Consider the following 26,346-nt stretch of genomic DNA (forward strand, 5'->3'; position numbering starts at 1 on the left):
ACCATCGGGCCGGCGTCATACCACCGCCATCGGGCCGGCGTCACATCACCACCACCGGGCCGGCATCACAACCCCACCACCAGCTGGTGGCAAACACAAGCCTTGGGGATATCCGATAAGAGACGTTGCCGGGTACAGATGTGGGGATGTGGTGGCACATTCCCATTGACAACTGATGACAATCAGACGCAGTTGATAATGCTTGGTGTTGAGTCAGTGGCGCGTGTGTGACGCGGTGATGAGTTATAACGTGCACAAGTTTTGGGCCAAAAGAACACAACTGACTCCCATCGACCACGAGAAAAAGCACATTCGCTGGCACTCTCGTGACAGCGATGCCTAGCGAACTGTCACCAATGTCAGACGGCTCGGAAGGGGCCAATCTGGTCCGACGTACCGTCTAACGGGAGCAGGGCGCTGGGCGCCGCCCAGGCCGGGCAGCCGGTCCACCGACACGGAGGAGACGGGCGGTGGCTGCGGCGCCGCCGGCGCCGCGTCCACCAGGTACGTGTTTCCCGGCAGGATCTGGACGGCGTGCGCCGCGCCGCCGTCCGCCGGCCGCGGCCGCTTGGCCGGCGGCTCCTCGTGAGACTGGAGCTGTTCGCGGCGCCGGCGCGCGTCCAGCGAGCGCAGCATCAGGTCGACCTCACTCAGCTGTGTCAGCCCGTTGCCGAGGTTGATGCCGGGCGGGGTGGGCACCCGCGGCGGCGGCGTCTCCTCCTGCGGCGCGGCCGCCGCCGCCGTTGTCGTCAGCTCGCTCAGGGGCTTCAGCCGGATCATGGACGGCGAGGGGCGCGGCGGCGCCGGCTCCACGGTCCGGCCGGTCGGCGCGCCGTCCGCCTCGGCCGGCTCCAGCTTCACTGGACGCGGCTCGGGTGGGCGGGACACGGGCGGCGCCGTCTCCTCCGTGGCGTCAGGCGGCGGCTGACCGCTGGCGCGGCCGGAGGCGGCGAGACCGGCGTCCGCTTCCGGCTCATCGGCAGGCGCCTCCGAGCTGCCGTGCCCGACGTCCACCTGGCAGAGGTCTTCGGTCCGATCAAGATCGGCCGTGTTCGCCCCCGCCGCCATTTCCGTCTCCTCCCCCGACTCGTCGCCGGGCACCTCTATGACCTCGTGTTTCGTGGCGGCGGCGGCGGCGCCGACTTGCACCCCACTGCCGTCGCTCTCGGGCAGCCCGAACGCCACGTCGATCACCTCCACGTCGTCATCGTCGGCGACGTCGACGGTGGCCACCGGCGGCGTGAGCGTCTTCACGCTAGAGATGGCCAGTGTGGCGCCCGGGCTGTGGCGCACCGCCGCGCGACCATGACCGTGATCGTGACTGTGACTACGGCCGCGGCCGCGCCGCGTCCCTGCGCCGGCCGAGGGCCGCGGCGGCGTCGGCGGCAGCGGCGGCAGGGGCAGCCGGGGCAGTGGCAGGCGTGGCGCCGGCGGCCGCGGCGCGGACGCCGTCGGCTGCTGGCCGTTGGAGTTGACTACTACCAGTGGCAGGCTGGGCTGAAGGCCGCCCACCTGCGTGACGGTCGGCTGCGATGGCATGAGTAGCAGCTGACCGCCGGACGTGGGCACCAGCTGGAACTGAGAGGCTGGCGAGCCGACGGAGGGTGCACTGGGGGCCAGCAGCGGCGCGCCAGCATTAGCCTGGATCAGCCGGTACGGCGCGGTGCCCGGCGACGCTGTCTGGCCCGGCCCGGACGTGGTTACCAACTGGAATTGCGAACCGTGCGGCGCCACGCGGCCGCCGGCCGATGGCATCAGCTGAATCACGCCGTTGGTGCCGGCGCCGGCCAGCGACAGCTGCTGCGGCGCGTTTCCTGGCACCACCTGGAACGTCTGGGTGGGCTGGACGCCGACGGTGGTTCCGCCGGCCGGCACAATCTGGAAGCGCGACTGCGAACCGGCTCCGGCAGATGTCACAAGCTGGTTGAGTACGGTGGCGGCGGGCGCGGCAGCCGCCGCCGCCGGCACGCTCGTCCAGCGTTGCTGTGGTTGCGGCTGTGGCTGCGGCTGCGATTGCGGCTGTGGCTGCGGCAGCGGCAGTGGCGGCGGCGCGGCCGGCGCGATCGGCTTGTAGCGCTGGGATGCACCATCACCGGTCGTCTTGCGCGAGTAAGTGCGCACGAGCCGCGGGTCCGAGTCCTTTTCGCGCAGCAGCTCGGTGGGCACGGGCACCGGCGACTCCTTGCGCTCCGGCAGCTTGCAGTTGGGCAGCGGGAAGGCGAGCTGCGGCTGTGAGAAGTGCCGGGCGCACACGGCCAGCAGCGGCGCCGAGGTGGCCGTCAGCTTGAAGTTGACCCGGCCGTAGAGCGCCTGCCACCAGCGCACGCGGTCGTGCACGCGCGAGATGGGCGGGAAGCGGAACAGGTGCGCCGCCTCCACCATGTTGGAGCACCCGATTACATCGCAGACGGCGACACGCATCGCTGAGGGCGTCGGAGGCCGGGGTTAGTTCGGCTGGTTTGGTGACGGCCCAGGGTGGCCAGCAGCGAGCTGAGGTGCCACATGGCCACCCAGCACAAGGCAGCAGCGACCAAGGGTGGCCACCAGCGAGCTGGAGCGCCACCTGGCCACCCAGCACAAGGCAGCAGCGGCGCGAGGACATGACCCAAGGGCGTGGGAGCTGACAGAACGGATGACCTGTGGCGGCTTATTTGGCCAGGGACCAATGTGTGAGGTGGGCGCCGGTGTTGGCAACAGCGGAAGGCCCGTATATTGTTTCTAGGTCCATACAGACGGATCTTGCGACACAGTGGTCTGACGGTTTCATCCCAAGTGTTGGCAAATCAGTAGAGATTGACCCAAATGCTGAGACGTTCACATCGTTCCGACACCGACAGAGTGACACATTCAAAACAGGGACAAAGGAAACAGTCAAATCCAACATATTGAATGGCCAACAAGTCAGCATCCCATCACTAAGTTAACCTCCTCACATGATTTTAGAGGTGTGCTGAATTGCCAGCTCACCACAAATAAACACAACTATCATCTCCAACTTGCAGTTAAATAACTGTGGTGCTGTAAGTGAACTGTAACAGCTAATTAGCTACCATCCATAGTCACATGGTCTACAAATGAGGTCAGAACACTTCAATGCCATATGGAATTTTTGGTACCTCAGATAATCATCAGGCACTGCCAGTGCCACAGCTGGGTCCAGGACAACCATCCACCAGGACATCATATGAGCATAAGCATTGCTTTAAAGGTGCAGCCCTAAGACAGATTAAACCTTAGAACCTGACAAACAGTGCTTACTTTCACATCATTCTCTTAGATTCATCAAACCCTCTTGAGATATATGCTCTTTTCAGACACACATTGTCAAACAAGTAAGAGTGAAAAAATCAAATCCTCTCTATACTAAATGCAGTGCTCCTACTCTTAAATGAACTACACATAATGATTTAACTCCACCCCAGCTTTCATGCTCACATGCCTGATTAATATCACATCAGCATGTCTACACCTTCATGCAGCCACACAGGACGTGTAATCCCAGGGATGGCACATAGTTTACAAAAACCCTGTACTAATAGGAATACTATGCATAATGTACATAGATATGCAGTGGCAAATAATGTACATAGATATGCAGTGGCAAACACATTATAAAACAAGACCAGAAACCTATCTATTTGATAAAGTCTATCCATCTCTAATCCATGATTAAATTAAAGTTAAGCCTGTCCTGATAATACCAATGACAAAATCTATCCTGATAGCAGTTGGTTAGAGCACCTGCATTCTAATTCACCCATCTGTGGCAGTGTGGGTTCAAGTCTCTAAATTTAGTTGCTCAGTATTTGCCTTGACTGGGATGGCCTGCACATGATGGCAAAGGCAGCACTAAAGGTCTGGGAAAGATAAAGGTCAGTACAGACCATGTCAAATATTACAGCACAGAAAACTTTTGCCACCCAATTCTATTTGGCTGCAATGTCTTGATCTGAGGGAAGGGTCTGGGCTCATGCAACACACACTGCTCAGGGCAGATTGATACCAGACAAGCATCCATTCAAAAGGCTCAGACTCAATATTTAAAAAGCTTCTGCATGCCAAACATCATTGGGGTAATGCAAAAATGAAGGCAATGAAGGGTGAAATAGATGAAAAAGTCATATGTACAACATCCTGGCTCAATTTGGATGGTGTATGGATGTGATCACATCTGGTTCACCAAATGGGATTTCATTCCATTCCCCATTGCATGTCATGGAACATTGCAAAATGTTTGAACATGTGACATAACAAATCAGAGTATTGCATGTCTCATTTATCTAGCTCGTCCATAACATGCTGGCTCTAGCTTAGTATAAATCACAAGATCATTTTGTTGGCTTCAAATGAATTGCATGTGGTCTCTTTGATACTGAATTCAAGTTCTCTTCTCTGCATAACAATACAGGCAGAATGGACATGATGTCTATCATTGACAGGGGATTACACTAAAGCTGGGCTGATCAACAGATCAATGACAGGAACTTTCAAAGTAGCTGCCTACTGGGCTGGACAAACCTCCTACCAGATAGAAAATATCACATGGGAAACACCAAACAGCACCAATTAACTTCCTTTCAGATGGTCACTTCATATATACCATAGGATCAGGCAATGAAATGCTCCTATTAAGTCTATGTTGATATGTCATGGCAATGCAGGTTTATGTCACCTGAACATAATAGCATGTCCTGTAGTATTAATCATTCCATGAAGGCTTCTAATTCTCTGTAATTTTCCATGATAACCTCATAACATTATTGACACATTACTGATTGCTATTTAGTAACACCTCCATATGTGAAGTCAAGGACCATAAAGTTTCAGCCATCTAGTGACTGCAGCCCAGTTGAGGTGGCTGAACAGATTGATCAACTCTCCTATGCTGCTGACCTGCCAGGTCAGGATCCTCCCCTAGGGAGGGGGGGGGGAGGGGATTTGCCAGTGCTTATGCCAGGATAAATAATCTCCTCAGGTGCAGCCTGTGCATTCAGTGTTTGGATATAAGATTTCCTGAAAGATAAAAATGCTTATTAAAATAAAAACATTTTGAGCACATCAGGTCAATATTTTGAAGAGTGGCATAGCAGTATTCCCACATAATTGCTCTAAATTGAGCACACAATCACATTTTTTGATGGTCAATGTCATGCAATGCTAAGACAACAGTGCATATACCTACCTCTTCCTGCAAGTCTAACTGAAAGCAAGCAGGCATCTAGGAAGTGTAGCTATAGGCCCTGCGGCAAGGGTACCCATGGCCCAATAAAAACCGCAAAGCAGGCAAAACAAGAGTGCTGCCAGCAGCTTCACCAGTACCTGACGAATCAATGCGATCAACTGCTTATTATCACACTTAAGCCACTGCTTGTCTAAATCCCGTCGTTCTACTCACCCATGCCCTATCCCCCAAGACAACGGCCTCCTCACGTCGTTCCTAGATCAAGACAACTCTCCTGTTTGAGGAATCGTTCCTAAATGGACTGATCGCGCTCCCTTTGCAGGGAGCCGATTCGGTTGGCGTCAAACAGCTGAACGTGTCTTCAACAACCACTTAAAATACTACTATGTCATACAGCTTCATGCTTGTGATGTGATTGTGATTCGTTCCTCTATTTTGAATACGCAGCGGAACACCCGTTAACTGATATTCTGGCTTCATTGCACCTCATCATCGCCTTTCTTTCATGAACCGTTTAAACCAATTATTTGTTAGTTGCTTCGACCAGTGTTATCAAGTTTAGCAAGAAAAAGTCCAAAAAAGAGGCATAGAAAGGCAACATACAGGTGCCTCACTCTACTAAGGAAGTTTAAAAGAAGTGTCAGTTTAAATGTCTGCAAAATGTAGGGTTTATTGGGCATTGCGGACGTCCTTCGCCTGATACAATTCCAGTAATATAGGATGGTGTATCATGTTGTTATTTACCGACACCTTCCGAAGGAAAATCACGCGGCAACTGTGGCGGCCAAGGTACCAAAGTGGCGGCAACTATGAGGCAACATTCACAATGGAAAGGATGTTTTGGGTGGGGAAAGGCCGTGGGGCTTGGCACGAAGGTGGTCCAGATGTCTTGTTTACGAGTTGGTGTGTTTGAGATGTGTGATCGACTCTGGATTGGAGTCAGCTCTAGAATCGGTCTATTTTGTATGTCTTTGACATATGACAGTAATTGGAGTCAAGCTCTAGAATCGGTCTATTTTGTATGTCTTTGACATATGACAGTAATTGGAGTCAGCTCTAGAATCGGTCTATTTTGTATGTCTTTGACATATGACAGTAATTGGAGTCAGCTCTAGAATCGGTCTATTTCTTATGTCTTAAATGGAGCTGAGCTTAATAAACATTTGCCTGGTTGTTTTTGCTCATTGGGTGGCTGGGCCTTTGTTTTTTGGGGGTATAGGGGGCTATCCACAATCTGGCCTGCATTCATAAGTTAAGATGGGAAGGGAAATTATTGTGCTCAGCTGGATCCCTCTCCATGTTATCAGATATTTTTCCCCAACTGACAGGTGCTGTAGCCACATCTCATTATTTGTTGTTTGACATGAGAATTTAACAAAGCTGCATGCATTCAAGGAAAGGTTTGAATTTAATGGTAATTTAGGTCAGTAACATAGCCAATAGAGGCTGGTATGATTTGGCCAGGCCTAAGCTGGGTCAGGCCAAAGTATATAAAATTCTCAAATTGTATGTGTGAGAGGTTGCCTTAGTGTTTTTGCCTGAGAATGGCTTCATATCATCAAAACTCCCTGAAACAGTGACTCCATGCATTATAATTAGTGTTGATTATGCAACACATTATATTTGGCACAACATGTGTTTTGTGCAGCCTGGTCTCCATCATCTGGAGGTTGCACAAACTTGCAACTAAACTCTGAGTGCCTTTTGTCATTTAAGATACCTAGTAAAATACCTATTAAGATACTTATAGAGCTTCTCAAAAATAAAAATGGGTATTCAGAGTATCATAGTTATGCCCTGGGACTAGCCAGATCCTCTGAATAAAAATGTAAGGCCCCTGTTGGGATGAAGTGTGACCCTCTCAGCTGAAATGATCTCATTTCCTTAATTTGAACCTATCCTGAGGATATGATAGCTACGTCATTGGCTTTGGTTAATCCATTATTGGGATAGATCATATCAGCAGGATTTACCCCACTCAAAGTTAGTCTTAATGACATGGTTGCATCCGTAACATTACCTGAAGTTAACTTTGGTCTAGCATTTCCAAGTCCTTGAGCTGAGTGGCAAACCAGACAAGTCACTGAAAGATTTTATGTTTTTGCCTGAGTGTCATGCTTTTAGTGCAGCTTGCACATTTGTCCGTCTAAAGCTGTGTGCTAATGATTTGGACATTTCATTTGGCGGGAGCTTGTGGGCTGTTTTTACAGGGACAATGTTACATGCTCAGCGTTTTGTTATCAGGGCTGTTTTGAATGCATTCTTACATGTCTGCTTTACTTTTTGACTGCTGTCACATGACCAAACCAGGTCCTCTTATGCTTGCAGGTTTGGACTCATCAACAAGGAGTGAAGACTTCATTTGTACTACCTTGAGCACACACCTGGTAAGGTATTTGTAGATGTAATGGGCCACGGACAAAGCCAGCATCGGCAGGGAGCCTCTGCGGCTGCCCAAGTGACTGCTCCACCACCGGACCTGACCCCGTCATTCATCATCAAGCTGAAGGATGTCCTACTGGCTCGCTCAGAGACGGAGGACGGTATAAGCCGCCACGTCTTCACCTCCGCCTTCCTCAACAAGAACCCCACGATCGCGAATGTCATGTTTGACCACTTCTTGCGGCTTTCGGCGGCGAGCGGTGACGTTCTCGCGCCGCGCGACTTCGTGGAGCGCTGCGTGGAGGTGTACCAGCTTATCTCGGACCACGACCAGGCACAGTTCTACCTGCGCACGTTCGCCGACGAGCACGACAGCGTAAGTGCGGAGAATCTGCGCAGCATGATCCTGCAGGCGTTCGAGGCGGCCATGTGGGCACACCCGGACACGGTGATTCGCTCACTCAACATCGACACCATCCTGGCGGGCGTGGCCGACTCGTGCCTGCACGGCCGCGACGAGGTGGGCGTCACGTTCGCGCGCAACTGGGTGGAGCGACACTGTCCCCGTCTGGTGCGCTGGCTGCACCAGTACGTGGTGCACCGAATCACCGAAGGCCACGCGCTGATCGCGGCGCGGCCGGCCGAGCCGGAGCCGGAGGAGCCAGCCGGCGGCAGCTGCGTGCTGGAGAGCGCGTCGGCCTCGAGCGAGGCGACGCTGCACCCGGCGCTTCTGTGGCTGCTGATGTGCGCGCTGCCGGAGCGCTACACGCGGCCGTCGTCGGCCGAGAGCCTGGCGTCGCTGCCGGCGCTGGCGCGGCTCGACCCGGGCCACTCGATTGGCCGGCTGGTGCGCGCCGTCACGCCCAAACACTGGGTGTCGCTGTACAGCTCGGACGAGCAGGGCCTCAGCGCCAACCGGCTGCAGCACCACGTGCTCGGCTACCGCGGTCCGACGCTGATGCTGCTGCGCGCCGAGGAGGGTCGGCTGTTCTGCGTGGCGGCCGACTGCGGCTGGCGCGACTCGCCCCACTGCTGGGGCGGCGTCGACTGCATGGCGCTGCAGCTGCTGCCGCGCTTCCAGGTGCTGGTCGGCGGCCAGCCGGACGTCATGTTCTACAACTACTCGGCGCGCGGCCTGCCGTCGGGCCTGCGCGTCGGCGCTGACCGCCGGACGCCTGCCATCGAGGTGGACCGCGAGATGAGCGTGTGCACGCACAGCGGCGCGCCGTTCCGCCTGCAGGGCGTCGAGGTGTGGGGCTGTGGTGCCAAGGCGGACCGCGACAGCCAGATCAGCTCGCAGAAGCGCGACCGCGCCGCCGTCGAGCAGCGGCGCAAGGTCAACATCATGGCCGATACCGACTGGGCGGAGAACCCCGACCGCTACCTGCTCGAAATGTCCGGCACCCGCCAGAGCTACAACTACAACTGAGGCGCGCCTGCACCGCCCCACTCGCTCTGCATGCTGGCGGTGCTGGTGCGGCGCTTGTGATGACGCGTGATATATTTTTGTCGCCATCCGTCGCGGTGCTGGTTGGTTCACCGTTATTGAGATCCTAGAGCGCTGACCGAGCGCGGCGAATGACGTACGGTCGCTCACGCCAATGTGCATGTATTCCAGTGCGCTATGCATATTCCATGTAAAACAGAGGTAAAGATCTGGAAAGGCCCCCAAGCCTGGCTATGTACATGCCATATTTGTTACGTCTGCCCGCTGGGCGTAGCTATGTTAGTGACTTTCACACACGCTGGCGTAACACTTACATTCGGTTATGTGCGTTGGGCGACAGCGAGCTTCGTTCTACGACAAAGAGGACAGTCGCCAGTTCTTCTTAGAGTTCCTCAGAGTTTAGCCTCTGGAACCGTGCAATATCAAGTCTGCGTCGAGGTGATGGGCCGTTGGAATAACATAGATGGCGTTCTTTGACGACCGAACCCGTTATAGAAATGTGGATAATGTTAAACAAGTCAGTATTTCTGTATGAACGACAGTACACGATCCCCCACCAACGCCTTGCGTCTGGGCAAATGATGTAGCATGCATGCACGTTGAGGTGCGCTACTGTTGTGGTTGGTTTCAGACACGCAACAAGGGCCGAAAGATCACTACCTGAAATGACTGCTGCATGAACAAGTCGCGCTCCTTCCAAATACAGCAGTGTCATCGCACCAACGCCTGTTCTTTAGTCTGCATAGCCTTCAGGCAAACAAAATGCTTGGGTTACGCGAAAATCGGCAGTTTGGCAGCACCAATGGGCACCAAAACGTAGGCGGCATACATTTCTGAAACGTCGCATCCGAAACTCGAACCGCAGCTTACAGTGGCCGAAGTTGGTACTTGGGTGCGCAGGCGGTGATCTCGACGCTGGTGTTGCACACTAGCCGTCCCGGTCACTCAACCTGTTGGAGCGGCGGCGCCTCGGGGAATAACGTAGCCTTTTCACTCACTGCACCATGCGCGACGTCGACGTTCCAGGGATTTCGCAAATAGTATCCTTCGCCTCTGGCCGAGCAAGCCGTCGGGCAAAGCCTTCCTTCTAAACATGACTCGAAGTATTGCAGCGCGACACAAACACTCGACAATGCATTTGAACACACCTCCAAAACAACAGGGCACCAGCAGCGGTGCGCACATCCAGAAGTCTCCAAGCGGTGCTCGTCCTGTGCAGACCTGCCACACCTGGTGCCGACAGCGGCACAGCGCAGCACTTCACTGCCGTCGTGTCCACACAGACGCGTTGGTTAGAGGCCATGTATTATCGCCGGCGGCGCCGAATACGACCCCGCCGTGCGCCTCGCACCATCACAGCGGGTTAAGATTATGTACAGTAAAACGAGTCGCCGCGCGCACGCAGACGGCCGCGCCCGTCACGCCCATTTGGCACTTCTGGCGGGCCTCGCGCCGCGGCTCGCAGGCGGGAGGTCGGCCGGCGAGCGGCGGCGCCGCTGCTCGCCGTGAAGGCGAGGTCACACCGGCAGCCGACGCCTCCCACAGCTCGTGCAGCGAGCTGGCGGCGTCGCTCCGCATGCGCCCGCCTCTTACAGCGAGGTCGCGCCGCCGGCCCACGCGCGCCTGTCCGCTAATGCCTACCCGGAGTCGGTAGGATCTCGGCACAGAGCAGAACCGGTGGCAGCCACACCAACGTTCGAGTCGGGAGACCATGGTTCGCGTGGTGTGCGCATGCGCGGCAGGCTCGCAATGTGGTGCCGGCGCGCCACCATCATTTGTGGTTGCGCACTGTGGTGGTGAACGGGGTGTTGTGTCAAACTTAGCTGGGAGACAGTTGCGCGCTACCAGGCAACACCGGGGAACGACATAGTTTGTGAGTTGTGTCACGCACATGGAACGGGTCTTGCTTGCATAGAACAGTGCACAGTTTGTAACATCGATGGTGTGTAATGCGGATGGCTGATGGCCATTGGATGCGGGTCGAATAGCGCGTGGAGGATTGGGCAGCATGACAGATCACACCACTCGCACTTTTTTGAACCAGCACGCACATTCTAGTTACACATCTCTAGGCCCTGTTGGTGCCCCAGAATACCCTCGCACGTCCTCTCAGACCAATCCCATCTCGAAGACAGCCTACAGGTGATACCGTCACTATCTGCAAACAACAAACGTAAAAATGACATTCTGTGACACTCGCCGCGCTCCACTGAGTTGCTACCGCAAACTTCACCCCCAGTCCCGGGTCTGCAGCTCAAGTCCATAGCCTCCCATCTCCACGGTCCTCCGTTGTCACAGCTATGGGGCATTCATGTCGACAAAGGTCCGTGTCCGCCTCACGGGGCCGTCGCCTCAGCCCGCCCCGGCGCGCCTGCATCACAGAGCGCCGGTAGGGGAGCAACGGTCCGGGTCCGCCTAGCTTGGAATCGGCGCCTCAGTCCTGCCCACCGGCGCGCCTGCATCACAGAGCGCCGGGAGGGGCGCACGGTCCGTGCTACCTACATCACTGGGGCCGGCGCCTCAGTCTGCCCCGGCGCGCCTGCATCACAGAGCACCGGGAGGGGCGCACGGTCCGTGTCTACGTCACTGGGGCCGGCGCCTCAGTCCGCCCCGGCGCGCCTGCATCAGAGCGCCGGGAGGGGCGCACGGTCCGTGCCCGCCTGGCGTCTCTGCCCCGGCGCGCCTGCATCACAGAGCGCCCGGGGGGGCGCACGGTCCGTGTCTACGTCACTGGGGCCGGCGCCTCAGTCGCCCCGGCGCGCCTGCATCACAGAGCGCCGGGAGGGGCGCACGGTCCGTGTCTCTCCTGGCGGCGCTCAGTGCCCCGGCGCGCCCCATCACAGAGCGCCGCGAGGGGCGCACGGTCCGTGTCTACATCACTGGGGCCGGCGCCTCAGTCTGCCCCGGCGCGCCTGCATCACAGAGCACCGGGAGGGGCGCACGGTCCGTGTCCTCTGGGGCCGGCGCCTCAGTCTGCCCCGGCGCGCCTGCATCACAGAGCACCGGGAGGGGCGCACGGTCTGTGTCCGCCTCGCTTGGATCGGCGCCTCAGTCTGCCCCGGCGCGCCTGCATCACAGAGCACCGGGAGGGGCGCACGGTCCGTGTCTGCCCTCGCTACGGATCGGCGTCCTTAGTCCCGCCCCGGCAGCGCCTGCATCACAGAGCAGCCGGGAGGGGCGCACGGTCCGTGTCCGCCTCGCTTGGATCGGCGGCCTCAGTCTGCCCCGGCGCGCCTGCATCAGAGCGCCGCGAGGGGCGCACGGTCCGTGTCCGCCTCGCTTGGATCGGCGCCTCAGTCTGTCCCGGCGCGCCTGCATCAGCGCGCCGCGAGAGGGCGCACGGTCCGTGTCCGCCTCGCTTGGATCGGCGCCTCAGTCCTGCCCCGGCGCGCCGGCATCAGAGCGCCGCGAGGGGCGCACGGTCCGTGTCCGCCTCGCTTGGATCGGCGCCTCAGTCTGCCCCGGCGCGCCGGCATCAGAGCGCCGCGAGGGGCGCACGGTCCGTGTCTACGTCGCTGGGGCCGGCGCCTCAGCTCGCCCGCATCCCAGAACGCTGCGAGGAACGCAAGGTAACGCGAGTCGCGTGGGACGTGGCGGCCGTCGCCCAGGGAGCGGGGCACGCCAGCGTATCGCGGCGGGCGGCCTGACCAGGGTGCATCGCCGGGACACCGGCACAGCACGAGCGAGCCCGGACAAGATAATGCCAGCGGCGGCATCCCCCAGGGGGTTAAACTCAACAGATAAAACAGTGGTCCACCAGCGAGCCAGTTAAGAGACACGGTGGGAATGGTGCACGACAGATGGCGCTCCGTGGGCGGCGTCGGCTGACCGGGTGGTCGACGCCCCAACACTGAAACCAACGCTACTATCGACCTCCAGCCGCGTGAGAGACCGGTGGCGTACACCCTTATCCTTCCGTTGGCCACACCCACTCGCGCATTCGCTACGATACGGACGTGCGCTGCACCACATTCGGAAGTGCAACCGCTCTTGAGACGATGCGCCGGGCGACATCCAGAATACATACAGCATTGCCGCAGACAACAGCCGCGGACGGCCAGGAGCCGCACCGGACGCGACCTGGGTCGGCCGCGCGAGGTTACGCCCCATCCACACGCCATTTTACGCCACCCATACACGTCTGGCCACCATGCCCGTCCGCCCATCGTATCGCATTCGCTCCGATCCCTATCCACCTCACTAGTACCCGAGTTTGCTTCGCACTCGCGCCCCCTGAGGCCAGGAAGGTGGTCGACCCACCGCTCGGCCCTGCCGGCACGCGACAGCGGCCACTACGCGCGAAGCGACTGTCCATCCCGCCGTCCAGTGCGCCACGGTCGAGGCGCTAACCGCTGGCTTCCGACGCCGGTGGTTCCCGTCGACAGGGCAGACGCAGTCTTTCCCCAACAGAGGGCGACGGCTCCGTCGCCAGCTGGGAAATCAGCTTTTCGAACACGGCCAGAGAGCGCGAGGCGAGAAGTAAGAACGATGATTTCTAACGCTCGTCGTCGTAAAATGATATCGAAAAATAAGACCGGGAGGCCGAGCGGCGAGCGGTCGGCCGACGACGCGACGGCCGCAGCCAGAGCCGCCGGGCCCCCTCACATCTGCATGGGCTGAGGCTGGCTCTGGGCCGCGTCGGCGCCGCCCGCTCGGTTGCGTCGCTTCTGCAGCAGCGAGTTCTCCGAGTTGGCGATGCTCTTCAGGCTGATCTGGTCGTAGTCGACCCGCATGGTGGCGAGCGAGCGCGTCATTTCGTCCTGCACCTCAGGCCACTGGTCCTCCTCCTCCTTCAGCACCTGGGCCGTGCACAGCGGCGTCTGCGGCACCTCCGCGTATTTCTGCCGGAGAGGTGCGGCAGAGGTCAGACGACCGCCACGACGGCCGCCGTGGCAATGCCGCGACAGCAATGACCGAGTGATGCTAGCAGACAGCCATGCCGAGTTAAAAAAAAATGTCGCGTCCGCACCCACATCACAGCACATCGCTCTCTCATTTCTCCCCCGGTCGTCCATCCGTATGTCCTCAATCAGCTTCCCTTGACTAGACCGCACGCGCTGACAGTGCGTCACCAACCGTGCCGTGCAGTGCTGCCTCGCCGCGCGCATGCGCCGCGTGAGCCGACAGCCAGCGGCGATCCGCCCCGCCCCGCTCACCGCGATCCACTGGTGGCGCATGACCTGCTCGATGGTCGGCCGGTGCTGCGGGTTGGTCTTGAGCATGTCGCGGATCAGCTCCTTGGCCTCCTTGCTGACGTTACGCCACTCGGGGTTGGGGAAGTCGTACTCGCCGGCGCGGATCCGTCGCTTCATGCCCGGCGAGATGGCCAGGCCGTGGTTACTGTAGAACGGCGGGAAGCCGCACAGTCTGCCGGCGGCGCGCAGCGGTCAGGGACTGTTGGGCCGCGGCGACCGGCCCGCCGGACCACGCAGGCCGGCGGCGCCCAGTCCGCTGGACCACGCGGGCCGCCGGTGCCCAGTCCGCCCGACCACGCGGGCCGGCGGCGCCCGGTCCGCCCGGCCACGCGGGCCGGCGGCGCCCGGTTCCCCCAGCCACGTAGGCCGGCGTCAGCCTTGACTAGGACATTATACAGTGGGATTCTGCGCCGCGGTGCGCAGGCTGCGGCCGGCACGGTCAGCTGCCGTCACCAGAGGTCACCGCTGGCACAGGGGACACTGCGCGGCAGAACACGTGCTGTCGGCGACACGAAGCGATCGCCAGCGTCCAGTGAATCGATTAATGGGCGCGCCGGAATGCGATAAACAAACTGGTGACAACTGCAACGGCTAACGGGGTCAGCCTTTGTGTACCTGCACAGCTAAACTTCACATGGCTGGCAGTCCACCAAAGACGTACGGCGTGGCTCAGCATGGTACATGGTATACCATTAGCACCGATAATGGTAGATCATGACAAGTATATCTTGACAGTGACTGCAGCAACACCCAATTCGCTAAAGGTCCACAGAGAATTCTGGGACAGGTCGGGTTCCTACGCGCGATATCATAAGCAATGGTAGCGGTTTACACGTAAAATCATTGTGATGTTTTGACATTGCTTGCAATGCTACCAAAGAGGCCAAGGCCATGCTACGGCCAAGGAACGCGACCTGTAAGTTAATAAACTTACAAAACTGAAACAAGTCATGCTGTATCGTTATAACAGACAGGGCGCACTCTCAACAGCGCACTGACGCCAAACGTGACGACGCAACGAACCTGACATGCACAAAAGTAGCAAAACCCCGACTTTCAACAAGGGGTTACCCAGCAGTTCACCTGCAAACAAAGTATACTACAGCACGCCTCGCAACCCGGGCACCGGGTCAACCGGCACTACACCGACATTGGCTGGGGGCCTCTGTCCCCGGACACCGGGCCAACCGGTACTACACCGGCATCGGCCGGGGGCCTCGGTCCCCGGGCACCGGGCCAACAGACCCTGCACCGGCATCGGCCGACGGCCTCGGTCCCGCCCGACGACACTCACAGGATGTACATGATGACGCCCAGGCTCCAGATGTCGCACATGCGATCGTACTTCTCGGGTCCCAGCACCTCCGGCGCTACGTAGTAGGGCGTGTAGCACGGCGTCTGCAGTGAGTCACGCGCCAAGATCTCCTTGGCGAAGCCGAAGTCGGTCAGCTTCAGCACGCCGGCCTCGCCTGGAAACGGTGGGGATGGGTCACAGGTCAACACCACGGGTCATGGGTCGGCGACACGTGTCAGGGTCACGGGTCGGCGGCACAGGTCGAGGGTCGGCGGCTCGGGTCACGGGTCGGCGGCACAGGTCTCGGGAAGGTGATCCAGGTCATGGATCAGCGGCACTGGTTGGGAGCCGGGGCTCCAGTCAAGGGCCGCGATTTGGGTCACGGACTCAAAACAAGGACCAGGGGCCGGCGCGGTACCAGACGCCCTCCCCAGACAAAAGACAATAGAGGCCAGAGAGAAGAGGATGGCTATAGCGGAAGTCAACCAGTTTTATGGCGAAAACTGCGACTTGCACCCCCTGATAATTGGCACGGTATGGAGTCAAGGATCAAATCTCCCTTGCTTAATCTAGGCTTTCTATCCACCAGTGACGTTAACATCAATCTCCTTCGTACAATTACCCTGTCCCCCTCATTATTTGCTCCACGCATTAAAAAAGAGCAGAATGACGCCTCGCTTTCTGCAACTCACCACAGCTGCGGTGTGCGTTTCTTGCGCACAGGGTAACTAACCGGAAGCGTGTCTCCATGTGGGACTGTGGCAAGTGGCTGAAAAGTTGACGTTTGTTGGTATAGCATATACAAATAACTTGTATATTCCAAGCTTGTGGCTTCTTAAAGTGACATATTTGATTGCCTAAGAGAAGCGAATGCAAGACTACCATACCAAGTTATGAGGGCTCGCTTTGTTTCAGGAGTAAAGAAGACAAGGACAACGAGCGGGTGCACTGCGACATTGCGCAATGCACCCACAGCCCCAGCCAGATGTCATTTGGTTTTGCTGTGAAGAGCTTACAAATCGTGTAAAATCCTTAATTATGCTTCTGATGCGTGTGAGAAAACACAGTGCAATACTTATGGTAAGCAAGGTTTTGCAATGTCATTGACAGGACGCGCTGTTCCTCATACGGCAGCCACTAGCTTGACTTGACTGGTTCGAGGAGCCCACGGCCACTGGCAGCATCAAAATCATGTTCCTTGCTGGATGCCGTTCGACAGAAGGCGCAAAGGATGTTCCTAGCACGAATCTCAAATGTTGAACAAATACCGACAGTAGAATCTAGCTGTAATTTCATCCGCATATTGTACAAAGTGATAAGCTATGCAAAAGCAAGTTACGATATAATTAAAAACTGAGGGTTTTATCAAACTAAATTGATGTATACTAACATGCATCGAGGATACCAGGGGGATATTGTAAAATACCAGGCAAATACTGCCAAATATTCATTGTAACCAAGAGGCCTGGGTAGCTGCGGAGCGTATTGGTCGTTCGCCGCGACTGGTAGGCGATGATACTGATACTTATCTGTTGATTTGATCTGATGATGATTTGAGATTTTGGGATGCATCGACATCAAAGGTCGTATTGCGCCCATAACGGCTATTTAGGGACGTGCTATGTGTTCACTAGCAGGGAGTAACTATAGCTGAAAATGATGTCTCTAGGAAAGAGAAACAACCGGTTTGAGTGTAATAATAAAGAGTCGTTTCCCGACATGTCACGGTAAGCCAAACGTCGCTCGTCGTCCAACATGACTGATTCGTTCTCCCTTGAAATGTGAACAGGAGTGACGCACATTAACTGCCACTGGCGCAGTCTTTCGGGCATTGAGGTCTCCCAGCAATACACAAGTGATCATGTGTTGTACAGGTATGGCAAATTCGCAGACGGCACAGAACGACTTCTTCACACCTAGCCACTCGCAAGCTAGACGGCCAGAGGCCTAACGCTGACTTAATCGTCCTTAACTTGCTGTTACTCTCGCTGTTCCAGCCGTGTTACCATTTTTTTTTTCACGGCAGTTGCGATAGCTGGGTAGAAGTTCTTCGCTGGGAGCGAAAAAGAACTTGTGCAAGGCGCACGAGTGGCCAGGAGCGGATACAGGATTTCGTCAAGGGAGGGACCACGCCTAACTGTGGTGCCCCTGGAACTTGGTGCTGCCCCCCCCCCTCCCCATACGAAGAGAAGGGGGGGGGGGGGGCGTCCGTAAAAGGACGGACGGCTCCGTCCGTAAAAGTCGCTACATATTCTTCATATGAGGAGATAAACTCCCACGCCCTAACCACCCCAGAATCGCACGTGGTTTGCTGTTTTATGGCGCGTCCACTGCAGATGGTCATGCAGCAGAATCGCACGTAATAAGCCCTCGTTTTTCTATCTGTGCCAACGTTTCGTGCACATAGCTTCCAAGGGGGTGTTATCAGATGACCAGAAAAGAGCAAATCCTTTCGTATGTGACCATTCTCTCAGTATAGCTTTGGGCCGAAGCCGAAACTGGCAACATACAGTTTCTCCGTTCGTCTCTGAAAAGTCTTTTCACCTGTCCTGAAAATACTCCCGGGTGAGGAGGTGTTTTGGGAACTGTGCCAATTTACAAGCATACCTCATCCCAAGCACTTCCCTTCGGAATGCGAGCGGTAGTTCATTGACTCCGCCAGGAGGCTTGGAGCTGGATACGTTCTGAACGTACCAGTTGCTATGTGCAGTACTGCTTGACGCGTGGTGTCTAAACGATGTTTGGAGGAAGTGTGCGCACGGTCATATACGAACACCCGTAGTCAAGTCTAGATCTAATGACTGAACAGTACGAAAAGAAAAGCGTTTACCGATCTGCTCCGTAAGATGTCCGTGCCGCGCATTTCAAAATATGCAGTGCCTTAAACACTTGTCACGTAGAATGATACGATGCTCCTTGCAGGTTAAATGCTTATCAAAATGCCTCCCCACAAACCGTGCCACCGTATTGCAAGGGATCGCCTGTCCGTAAAGCCTAAGCCCCATGTCGGGACACTGACGCTGGCGTAAGCAAAAATGGATGGAAGCTGTCTGAAGTCGAAAACCGCAAACCGCTGATCATGCTCCACCTTTCAAAGCGAGTCACAGCTAAATGATCAATGATCAAACGTCCATCACAGCTGGCGTGACATGGACGTGGTCGTGGCGGAGCTGCATCAGATGGCGGGATGATCAACGAAAAACAAGCGACAAATCACCTGGGGAAGACTGCCTCAGACATCATTTATCATGAGGGCAAACAACGCAACCCTTACAACGCTGCCCTGGGGTAAGCCGTCCTCTTGGGCGCCGGAACCAACACAACTTTGGTTTCCACCCGCGCCTGAAAATCACCGCGGTCAGTTTTTTCTTAAAGATTTCACCGTTGTGGTCTGGAACCGAGAACTAGTCCGTTCTGGTAATGCAACCATATGCGAGTAGTGATCAGTACTAAGGAAGTCGTCTGCAACCGACTATGTCAGATTCACCACCAGCTGGGGGCTTACAAGACTAGTCCAGCGCCGATGTCTGACCTGACCTGACGGCAAGGTAACGTGAGTTCGGGTCCCGGTGCTTAAAAGACAGATTGAATCATCACGTAAAATTTTTGCCAAAAAGCTCGCTCACCAAGTGTCATTTCCGCCGCCGGGAAGGGCATGCCAGAAGGTACGTAAAGCGAGCAGGCAGTTATAGCACGGCGGTCCTCAGTACCTCAGATGCAGCAGCTTGCAGGTAAGGGTATAAAACGACGCATTGGACCCAAGCGTTGCGATGCGCAGTCAACTCCGCAGTGTGCGATTGTGTCAGATGGCATATCCCTACGCATTACCGTACAGCCCTGGGTACCCAACTGAGAACCAGGTGCTAGTTTAGTCTCCTGCAGGCAGGTATGGCCAGACGGCGCCCATTCAGAATGACTCCTAGATATTGTGAACTTGTTGGGCCCTGACTTGTAAATTCACACACCCCAGCAGTTCCACTGGACACTATCTGTCGTGGAGCTGAAAAGTGAGGAAGCCCGCTACGCCCCTAGCTCTCCAGCACCGTAAGGAGAAACCGCAGTCAAAATACCTGGAGGGGGACGCGTTAGAAAAATCAAAGTTCTGAGCCACATCCTACGACCCGACGCGGTTTAAATGCGCTAGTCTGCGCCTGTTGCAGGACCGGATCCCTGGTTCTGGGCGTTACGGCCGATTCCATAGAGCAGCACTCCACTCTGGGCAGAATCCTAGGGCTTCCTCCGCCAGATGGAGACGGAGAACCAGCTGGGGGACGCCTTGTGTCAGTGTGCCCAGTCCTCGGTGGCGGCGGGGAGGGTCCGTGGGTGGGGCCCTATCAGACATGTGGTGACCAGCGGGAGGCTCCCTGGCCTTCTGGACTAAGGGGTAGTGCTAGGGGAAGGGCTTCCTGCCCATCTCAGACGAACGGTTGGACGCCTTGGCCCCTTCTTTTAAAGCCAAGAGCGATCACTGGGCACCGCGGGCGCGCCTGTCAGCCTCGTGACGCTCCAACGCTTCAAGCGCCCGTCCACATGCGTTCGCTAGTGGTGTCGGAGGCGACGAGGGCAGCGAAGCACACGAAGCAGACGCGGGCGAGGAAGTGCCAGACGCAGAGGGCGATGAAGCCCGCAGGCCATGGCCGCACCGGACCACCGTCCAACCCTCCTCTATAGCCGGGGACAGCAGCGCCACGGACGCCAGCAACATGACAGGTGCCGACCGGCCGGCGCCGGGGGGGGGGGGGGCCAGGGGCTTCCCCCGGGGTGCCGGTGGCCGCCATCGCCTGGTCGATCGGTGAGGAGCGGGCGCGGACTGCCGGCTTGGAGTCCGGTGTTCGTGCTGAAGGTGCAACTGAGAGCCCGAACGACCTCAGGTGTCCCGCAAACTGAACGATGGTCACTTTCTCCATGACGTTGTTGTGCGGTAAGGCAGTTCTTACTTTCCACGCATACGAGATCTTGGGATGATTCGCGTCAGACAGGTCTCTGGCTTCTCAGAAATATATGTTTTGGGAGGTTTTTTTTCGAGAGCACCACCTTTCCCCTGGCGTACGACGGGCAGGTACCGTCAAACTATCGGGGGCGCGTGGAACCCGTCGAGCTCTATTGAATTCATCGGGGAGCTGTCTGAGTCCGGCGTAGCCGCCGGACTCCGACAACTCCTCGATGAATTCGCCCTCACGTTCATCGTGAAGGTCAAAACAATTCACGACACTAAGACTTTGTTGTGTTTCCCGTTCTCGTAACGAATACTGCAAACGACCTCTTTCGCTTCCTATGTACGCTTGACTGCTGGCAAGTTCTACCTCGATGTTACCATCCCCCAGCTTGTCACACATATCTCCGAACTTGCCGCAGCCGTTCCGTCGTCGGAACAGTGACAGGGTGGAAAGTTTTACATCTGGGTGGGAGAACACATGCATCCGAGGGCAGGGAGGTCCAAGTCCCTCTCGCACCCGGGCGTTAGCTCTGTCCAACCCCCCTTCCGGGGCCAGGCGCTTTTGAATTTATAGACGCCATGCCATTTTAAGCAAGCATTTGGCCTGGGGCTTCCCATCCACCTCGGGGGCCAATCCGGGGCCATCCCATCACTCTCTAGGGAGGTAGTCACCGCCAGGCCTACCCCGGTACTATGCGGGGCGAACGACGCCTCCCACGCGACCAGGTGTGACCGGGGAGACCTCTTCCCGTCCTGACCGTGGTTCAGCGCCGCCGCCCCGGGGACCCTCCAGCCACTGCGCGCAGCCGGGCGCCCTAGTGGAAACTCGGGTTGGGCACCCGGCATGCAGCGCAGGTGGCAGGACGATTGACCCGGATGGAGCTCTACGGGTTCCAAGCGCCCCGGATATCCTGGCCAAAGTGGAGTGTTGGGACGCGCCATGACTGACCCGTGCGCCGCGCCCCTCGGCCACCAGGATCCGATCAACCCGGGGACGCGGGCGAGGGGCCACGGCGACCCCGATAACACGGAGGAGGACGGGGACGAGGGCGAGGGGCCACGGTGACCCCAATAACATGGATATGAGGAGTCGCGAATGGGCGGGATGCGGAATGTGGGTGACGTGGAGCGAGTGGGCGGGACAAGGAGCAAGAGCTCGCGTACCGGCAGGCCGCTAGGCCCTGAAATGAACAGCCTGCGTTGTTTACTCGCAACCGAAGCTGGGACCCACGGGGGCGCCACTCTCCTGCACCGGCCGAAGCCGGTGCCCCTGCGGGGGCCGGTGCTTATCTGTTGGACGCTCCTAGCTTTCATTTCTACTGAGCCATCATACAGCGTTGTACTCTATGCCAAACTATGCCAAACAAGGTAAGTCAAAATTTGCGCACTGAGCGTGACAAGGCCAGGGGCCATCCATTCTCGGGATGCACAAAGTCCAGTTCGGAGAATCGAAGAACGCGGCCGCGCGGCGCCCCCACCTTTGGTGGTATACAGCAGGTTCTCCGGCTTGAGGTCCCGGTGCGCGATGTTGACCGAGTGCAGGTGGTACACGGCCAGACAGATGGAGTGCACGACCTCGGCCGCCTCTGGAACGCACGCGCCGCGGGCAGGCACGGGTCAGTCGGACAGCACGCGACTTACAAACCAACGCACGGCGTGCGCGGAGGTGGCTGACAGTTCACAGGCCTCAACACCAACTGATCAAGTTTTGTCAGTTTCTGGAATACCTTCACGGTCACGAATTGCGATCAGTATAACGCCTTGTGCGGCAAAGGAAGAGCATGACAACAATGGACGTGAGTTACCAATCGTCATCAAGCAGATGTCATAAGCTGATGGAGCCGGATATCTTAGGCCACTGGTGACAATGGCTTTGACCAGTGCGCTGGAAACGGTCCGAAATTCTGCCTTCTGCGATTGCGCAACGTTGCAGTAAAACCCATCTGAGCAAACCACTTGCATGTAGATGCTGACAAACAGGATGACATATATTTGAGGGGGTGTTACCTCTAATCACTAAAAACCGCACGAATCTGCGATCAGTGGTTGCACAAAACATACAGACTGCTTCGCGATATCATTCAGCAAGCAGGCATTGCGGTGAAACGACGCCTGATTGTCGGCACATTCCAGCCCCAGCACACAGGCAAGTCTGGTCACACTTGAGACCCGGTACCGAGTTCGTACACGTACGTACCTCTCTCTGTGAACGCGCCGCTGGGCCTGTCTTGAATGCGCTGGAACAGCTCACCACCCTCCATGCTGGAACACGGTCACCGACTGTGAGACCACAATCACGAGACAGCGCCGCTGGGACGACCAGTGGCCCTCAGGTCAGCTGGGAGATACGCAGCCTACATTAACGGACAGCATGCGATCGATAGCCCAGTCGCACTTCGACCCAGATCGCGGTCCATACCATGAATGAAAGCGGATACAGCGTCGGACAGCGGTGAGTTGTGTCTTGGGGCATCATGGCACCCGCATCAGATGCGGATGACCACAGGCAAACCGATGACACCACACACTAAAACACACAAGACAACCACTTGCGAGTTTAGCAACCTGCAGCCCATACACCAGAGCGCATTACGATCAGGCGTGCTCGCACGACACGGAGCAGCCAGATCGCGGGACATGTGCGACCAACGACGTACCACTCCATGACGATGAGCAGACACCGGTTAGTGCCCTGCATGTTCTCGTACACCTCGTGGATGTTGACAATGTGTGGGCAGGCCGAGGCGCGCCAGTGGATGTCCACCTCGCGCCGCGACTTGGGGTTGTCGCGCAAAATCTGCCAACGTGGGATCGGGGTCACTCGATGCTGGCGACGCTCTGTGTGTTCATGTGGGTGACAGCAGTCATGCTGTCACAGGTGTGTATAACAGATATCACCGATCGTAATCATGGATACCCAATAGGATAAAAATATTCCATATAGGGACATTATTCAGCCAATGAAATATCAGAATTTGAGACATATACAGACCAACGCATATGCAACACTTGTATTTGGCAACACTTTTACATTCCTAGCAAGACCAAGGTCCAACTAGCTGGAATCAAAACATTTATCAAATCAGACCATTTATTTAGCAAGCAAACAGGATCTATCAGGCAAATCACCACAAGCTGAACCTTGCACATGTTAGCAGGATCCTGCTTTTTCAAGTTGGTCTACAAACCTTAAGTGCATATTTCTTCCCTGTTGCCTTGTGGATACATTCCAGAACTTTTCCATTTATTCCAAGTCCAAGGACATTGCTGGATAATGTGTAATCATCACTGATTGCATGCTTCTTGGGCACAAGCGCCCCCCGCACCGGAAAAGTCACGTTCATTATGTATCAGTACTCAGCTATCTGCACCTCCTCTCCCTGAAACCAACCACATGCAGTTAGGACAACCACACAAAGTAATTTGACTTAGCTTGGGTAATAATGCTTAGGTTATGGATGCTAAGGTTTTCTGTTCAATGACAGATGCTGATTTCCACTAGCAAGTTTCTCTCCATCCATATACTCAAAATATGTCATCAATAGCTTTCAGCTTCGCCACCTCCATGCTGGCAAAGCCCAAGCGCCCTTGTGTGGTGCTGTACAGTAGGTGTTTGTGCAATGTTTATGATGCTTGATGCTTGAATTTAATAATTATCTAGAATAAAACACATAATGTATCATCATATGCTTCTAGCCTAGCCATCAGTGCTTGTGTAATTCTTAGTACAGTAACATGCATTACATGTCAGATTATGGGAGCTTGATCTTTACATTGTTTTGATGGCTGTTGTCTTAGTTATGTGTACAGGACTTCAGACCATTCTCATTTTGTCATGTGCCTTCATTAACAAAGAAAGAATGTCTTGCTTGACCTTACCCACTCACAACCATGAGCACAACTGAAAGTATTCAGCTTTTTCAACATACCCAATGCTTGCTGGATAATGTAATTTAACCAGTAACTACCAGGATATTGAAGGCCAGTCCTTCCAACATGAGAACTATCCATTCAGAACAGTACTCTTCTAAAATAACCCAAACAGCAGGGCTGCCATGCATCACACATATGAATGTTATTGTGATAATGTTCTGTTATCTTCTGGTGGCCTTTACCAGTGAGCAGTGAACAACTGGATCCATCCAATTATTGCTGCAGAAAATCAGCATTTTTCTTAACTTAAGTTTGTGTTCACAGATATCTATGTAATTATAGATAAGAGCATGTGAGATTGGCAGCTCAGTATCAGGCTAGGCTGGTCTGGGCTGGGCACACTTAAAAGCTTTGTTGAAAAATATATGCCCTGATCCAAACTGGACTAAGCTCAACCAGGATGGCAAGACCTGAAAAAGTCCTCCATCAGCATAGATTAAATTGGAACAGCCTAGCTTGGCTTATCTGGCCTTTTGTTTCCACAGTTTATGAGCAGTATACTCTGGTCCATGGGGACCTTGTGACAGCATGGAAAATACCCTAAGGTACCATACTGGTATAAGTACCAGCATCAACCTATAGCCTGACCACCTGGGCCACTGAATGCCACCATATGCACAAATGTTTTCATTACTTGAGGAAAGAATGTCAAATGTTTAAAAGGAGTGTTCCACAGCTGCATGGCATTTTAAACCAAAATAATCATTTTGAAGATTGTGTGGTGCTTGCTGCCCTTCTCCAGATGTGAAACACTCTAGTTTCTGAGCTACACATCCACAAAGATGTGCAGACAATTTCAAGCATGTTACTTCAAGACCATTCAGGCATGCCTGACACAATAGTAATGTCATTCAAATCCTGATGTGCTACAGGTAATACAGCATTTTCAAGGCCAAGAACATTGTTGTCAGGCTGTTCAGATCTGGCATCCTAGCCAGATGTCAGTGAGCACAATCTCCACTCATAGTAAATGTTAAAGGGCTCTGTCAGTGATGAGCAGGCTGTGCAAGTTCCAACAAAAATTGTGTTCTGTGCTAAATGATATCAGAAGTTAAAAATGGTGGCTACTTTAATGTAGTGCTTGTTAATGTGTAAATAGTGCTTGTCCATATCCTGCCAACATCCTCAAATGTGAAATACTCCCTTATTATGATATTAAGTTCATGCATATGGAGCCAACAACTATGTGCATGCTGTATAATCACTTCTTGTTTTATACAGCATTCTGAAGATGACCACATTGTGGTGTTCAGACACAATTGCATAAAAGCAAGATTCCATGCACAGTATCCATTTTAATCTCCTAACAGCACTTATATCATGTATCAACAGCCATTGCTTGTTAACAACCACTTATTTTGACATCATATTAATCACCTCAACGATGTCAGTGTGACACCTCTATGTTCACCATTTCTTGCAAGTCTAGTCACCCACCTGCCTAACCATGTCAGTTTCATTGCTAGGCCGGCTGAATGTGAGGCATGTAGCACATACAAGTAAACAAACACCTGGAAGTATGAATAGAGCGGACACTGCTATCCAGTCCAAACTTCACAGCCACTTCAATGAGCGTAGGAACATAAGCCAATTAGATAGCGTGCAGCACCGAACACACCAGACCCCGCCCACCACAAATTTCATGAGGTTATCAAACCTACCACAGTATAACAATTTAGCAAGGCTGAGAGCCCATTTCACCAAGATAAAGAAGAGGACACAACAGACCGACGGAAGACGACGCAATGTTTTGCAACTCCGATTCAAAGGAAAAGAATCGCGCATCCGCATTCAGCCCAATGCTGTCATAGTGATGCGGCGATATACACGGCGCCACATATGAAGCCCATTTATATGGCTACCAATTTGGTAGCATAAGAACTTTGTAAAGCGGATGTTTTTTCTTTGACCTGGCTGAATTTTATCGAAAAGTGTAAACATTCACGAGCAGTAATTATTTCGGTGAGAATAGATTTA

General features: G+C 55.2%; 2 protein-coding genes across 5 annotated transcripts; one reads left to right on the top strand and one right to left on the bottom strand.

The window, feature by feature from the left end:
* Positions 1-6,019: 6,019 nt before the first annotated feature.
* Positions 6,020-9,571, top strand: LOC119113246 (uncharacterized). 2 transcript variants are annotated; one of them, XM_037237599.1, is made up of 2 exons: positions 6,020-6,057; positions 7,511-9,571. In XM_037237599.1, the coding sequence occupies exon 2, from the start codon at positions 7,590-7,592 to the stop codon at positions 8,991-8,993; it is 1,404 nt and encodes a 467-aa protein (XP_037093494.1). In that variant the 5' UTR covers positions 6,020-6,057; positions 7,511-7,589; the 3' UTR covers positions 8,994-9,571. The 2 variants fall into 2 exon arrangements, with proteins under 2 accessions (XP_037093494.1, XP_037093495.1); XM_037237600.1 differs by lacking the exon at positions 6,020-6,057 and adding an exon at positions 6,089-6,120.
* Positions 9,572-12,395: 2,824 nt separating this feature from the next.
* On the bottom strand, positions 12,396-26,180 carry LOC119112687 (MAP kinase-activated protein kinase 2). 3 transcript variants are annotated; one of them, XM_037236941.1, is made up of 8 exons: positions 26,098-26,180; positions 23,625-23,816; positions 23,094-23,233; positions 22,634-22,698; positions 21,915-22,022; positions 15,501-15,675; positions 14,168-14,378; positions 12,396-13,852 (listed from the first exon to the last, which is right to left on the bottom strand). In XM_037236941.1, exons 2-8 carry the CDS (start codon positions 23,778-23,780, stop codon positions 13,613-13,615), a joined length of 1,095 nt encoding a protein of 364 aa, XP_037092836.1. In that variant the 5' UTR covers positions 23,781-23,816; positions 26,098-26,180; the 3' UTR covers positions 12,396-13,612. The 3 variants fall into 3 exon arrangements, with proteins under 3 accessions (XP_037092836.1, XP_037092835.1, XP_037092837.1); XM_037236940.1 differs by having other exon boundaries at positions 26,031-26,116; XM_037236942.1 differs by lacking the exon at positions 26,098-26,180 and adding an exon at positions 25,807-25,862.
* Between the last annotated feature and the right edge of the window lie 166 nt (positions 26,181-26,346).

The sequence above is a fragment of the Pollicipes pollicipes genome, unplaced genomic scaffold (genome assembly GCF_011947565.3).
Source record: "Pollicipes pollicipes isolate AB1234 unplaced genomic scaffold, Ppol_2.1 Scaffold_7261;HRSCAF=8764_pilon_pilon_pilon, whole genome shotgun sequence".
NCBI lineage: Eukaryota > Metazoa > Arthropoda > Thecostraca > Pollicipedomorpha > Pollicipedidae > Pollicipes > Pollicipes pollicipes.

Coding starts and splice junctions, on each gene's coding strand:
- LOC119113246 (XM_037237599.1), top strand. CDS start 7,590: ATGGGCCACGGACAAAGCCAGCATCGGCAGGGAGCCTCTGCGGCTGCC.
- LOC119112687 (XM_037236941.1), bottom strand. CDS start 23,780: ATGAACGTGACTTTTCCGGTGCGGGGGGCGCTTGTGCCCAAGAAGCAT. Junction 22,699..23,093: donor CTGCTCATCGTCATGGAGTG/GTACGTCGTTGG, acceptor ACCGTGTTCCAG/CATGGAGGGTGGTGAGCTGT. Junction 22,023..22,633: donor CGGCGCGTTCACAGAGAGAG/GTACGTACGTGT, acceptor CGTGCGTTCCAG/AGGCGGCCGAGGTCGTGCAC.